Source organism: Papilio polytes, unplaced genomic scaffold (assembly GCF_000836215.1).
Source record: "Papilio polytes unplaced genomic scaffold, Ppol_1.0 DF824158.1, whole genome shotgun sequence".
NCBI lineage: Eukaryota > Metazoa > Arthropoda > Insecta > Lepidoptera > Papilionidae > Papilio > Papilio polytes.
This window is the reverse complement of record NW_013525046.1, coordinates 867,705-869,390: the sequence shown is the minus strand read 5'-3', so window position 1 is coordinate 869,390 and position 1,686 is coordinate 867,705. Positions and strand designations below refer to the sequence as shown.

Genomic DNA, 1,686 nt, shown 5'->3' with positions numbered 1-1,686 from the left:
ATAATGGATTTAATTTTAATGCTTCTTCTTCTTTCGGTTTTTCGGATATCACTTCGCAAGGTCTGAAAATAACAAAACATTGTAATTATTTTTATACAATAATATAAGTAATAACAACGAAATAATACTTCGGTCACAGCCAGGAATCAGAAATTAGCGCGCTTATCCTTACGTCTGGATGACATTGACAGATGTCATAGACACGGGACGTCATGTCAATGATCTAGTGTTGCGCTACTCCGGGTACGGTACCGATTTCTTCTTAATACTTAATAATATTATTAATTATTTGAAGTGGTTTTAGGAATACATCAAATAGGAATTTATGACAAATCATTTTTTTAAAGATTTAACCTCCCAATATCACAAAATCTGTTTTTAATTGCATATTAATACCATCTCCAATTACGGTTTAGTAACAATAGCGTAATGTTTTAACATATTATATTGAACAGTTTAATATCTCTTTTAGCAAGTTCAAAACTTTAGTTCTCTTGTCTTTTTTTATCTGATCTTATCTAAGTATCCGTATTTGAACATCTTTTTGTTTGATGTCATTCCAAAACATATCGCTGATAGATTTGTCTATAAGAAATTATCTAATGGTTTAATTTCTATTCTTTTATTCTATTCTAGTCTAGAGATATAATCCAAAAAAAATCTTGTGCAATTTTATTCAAATCTTCTATTTCTAATTATTGTTTGTTAGGATTTTCGTCTTTGTAATTCTTCTTTATTAAATAATTTTACTCTCTGGTTTAGTATTCCAGCATAAGCTCCATATACCATTAGCTTTAGCATTCTTAATAAATTACAGTTATTCAAACTACCACATTCTTTATTCTTTTCAAATATTTTACCTTTCTTTTACTAAGCTCGAGGAAAATTCCTCTTGCGACAGTTTTTGCTCTTTCTCTGATGTTTAGATCCCTCAGTTTTAGATCTGTGATTTCGCGTTTCGTTTGTATCACGATGTATCCTAAAATACCCGTTGGGTGATTCATAAAGTTTTGGATCAGTATGTTTGTCTAAATATGTGCTATAAAATTCCATTAGATTTAATTAATACAAGAATGGTAAAGAAAAACTTATTCTATCATTTAATGAGTATTGGGATGGATTATCAGGTTCAGTCGTAAAATATCTTACCTAGAATATTTAGGTTTCTTCTTACAGCAGAGCACCTTGACAGCGAGTACTGTGAGGAAGAGAGTGACGCCGGCGCACACCGCGCCGCCCCAGTCCAGGACCGCGCGCACAATGCGCAGCTCCGACAGCACCTGCTCCTCCATGTACACCTTCTGCTCCACCCAGAAGATAGGGAACAACATCTTCGGCACCTTCTCGAATAATCTGCAAGATAAAGACGATAAAAGTAAGTAATTCCGCAAGTGGACTCAAGCAGTATATCAATTAGTATACTGTTTCTAACTTACTCTATATTCTGAGTCGGTTCAATCCAGATGTTGAGTTGGAACCTTGCTGATACCTCCAAGGGAACTCCCAATTTCTAGGATAAAAAACATTTTTTGCATTAAATTGACACAATAAGTGATGGAAGAACATATGCGAAGACGAGAAGGGAATGACACTGATAGACATATTCAAGAGATTTAAGGCTAGTAAAAAAAGTTTGCTATGGATTACCGCTGGTTGGTTAATTTGCTTCCCCGTTTTTGATATGAC

At 33.8% G+C, this 1,686-nt stretch overlaps 1 protein-coding gene across 1 annotated transcript in view; it reads right to left on the bottom strand.

Annotated features, from left to right (window-relative positions):
- The window catches only part of LOC106111480 (protein croquemort-like), a 25,713-nt gene continuing 24,027 nt past the window's right edge, over positions 1-1,686 (bottom strand). Inside the window, exons 9-13 of the mRNA XM_013293599.1 lie at positions 1,591-1,619; positions 1,437-1,510; positions 1,150-1,353; positions 861-979; positions 1-62 (exon numbers count right to left, since the gene is read on the bottom strand). Coding sequence (XP_013149053.1) covers positions 871-979; positions 1,150-1,353; positions 1,437-1,510; positions 1,591-1,619 — 416 coding nt within the window. The 3' untranslated portion in view covers positions 1-62; positions 861-870. The remainder of the gene's footprint in view (positions 63-860; positions 980-1,149; positions 1,354-1,436; positions 1,511-1,590; positions 1,620-1,686) is intronic.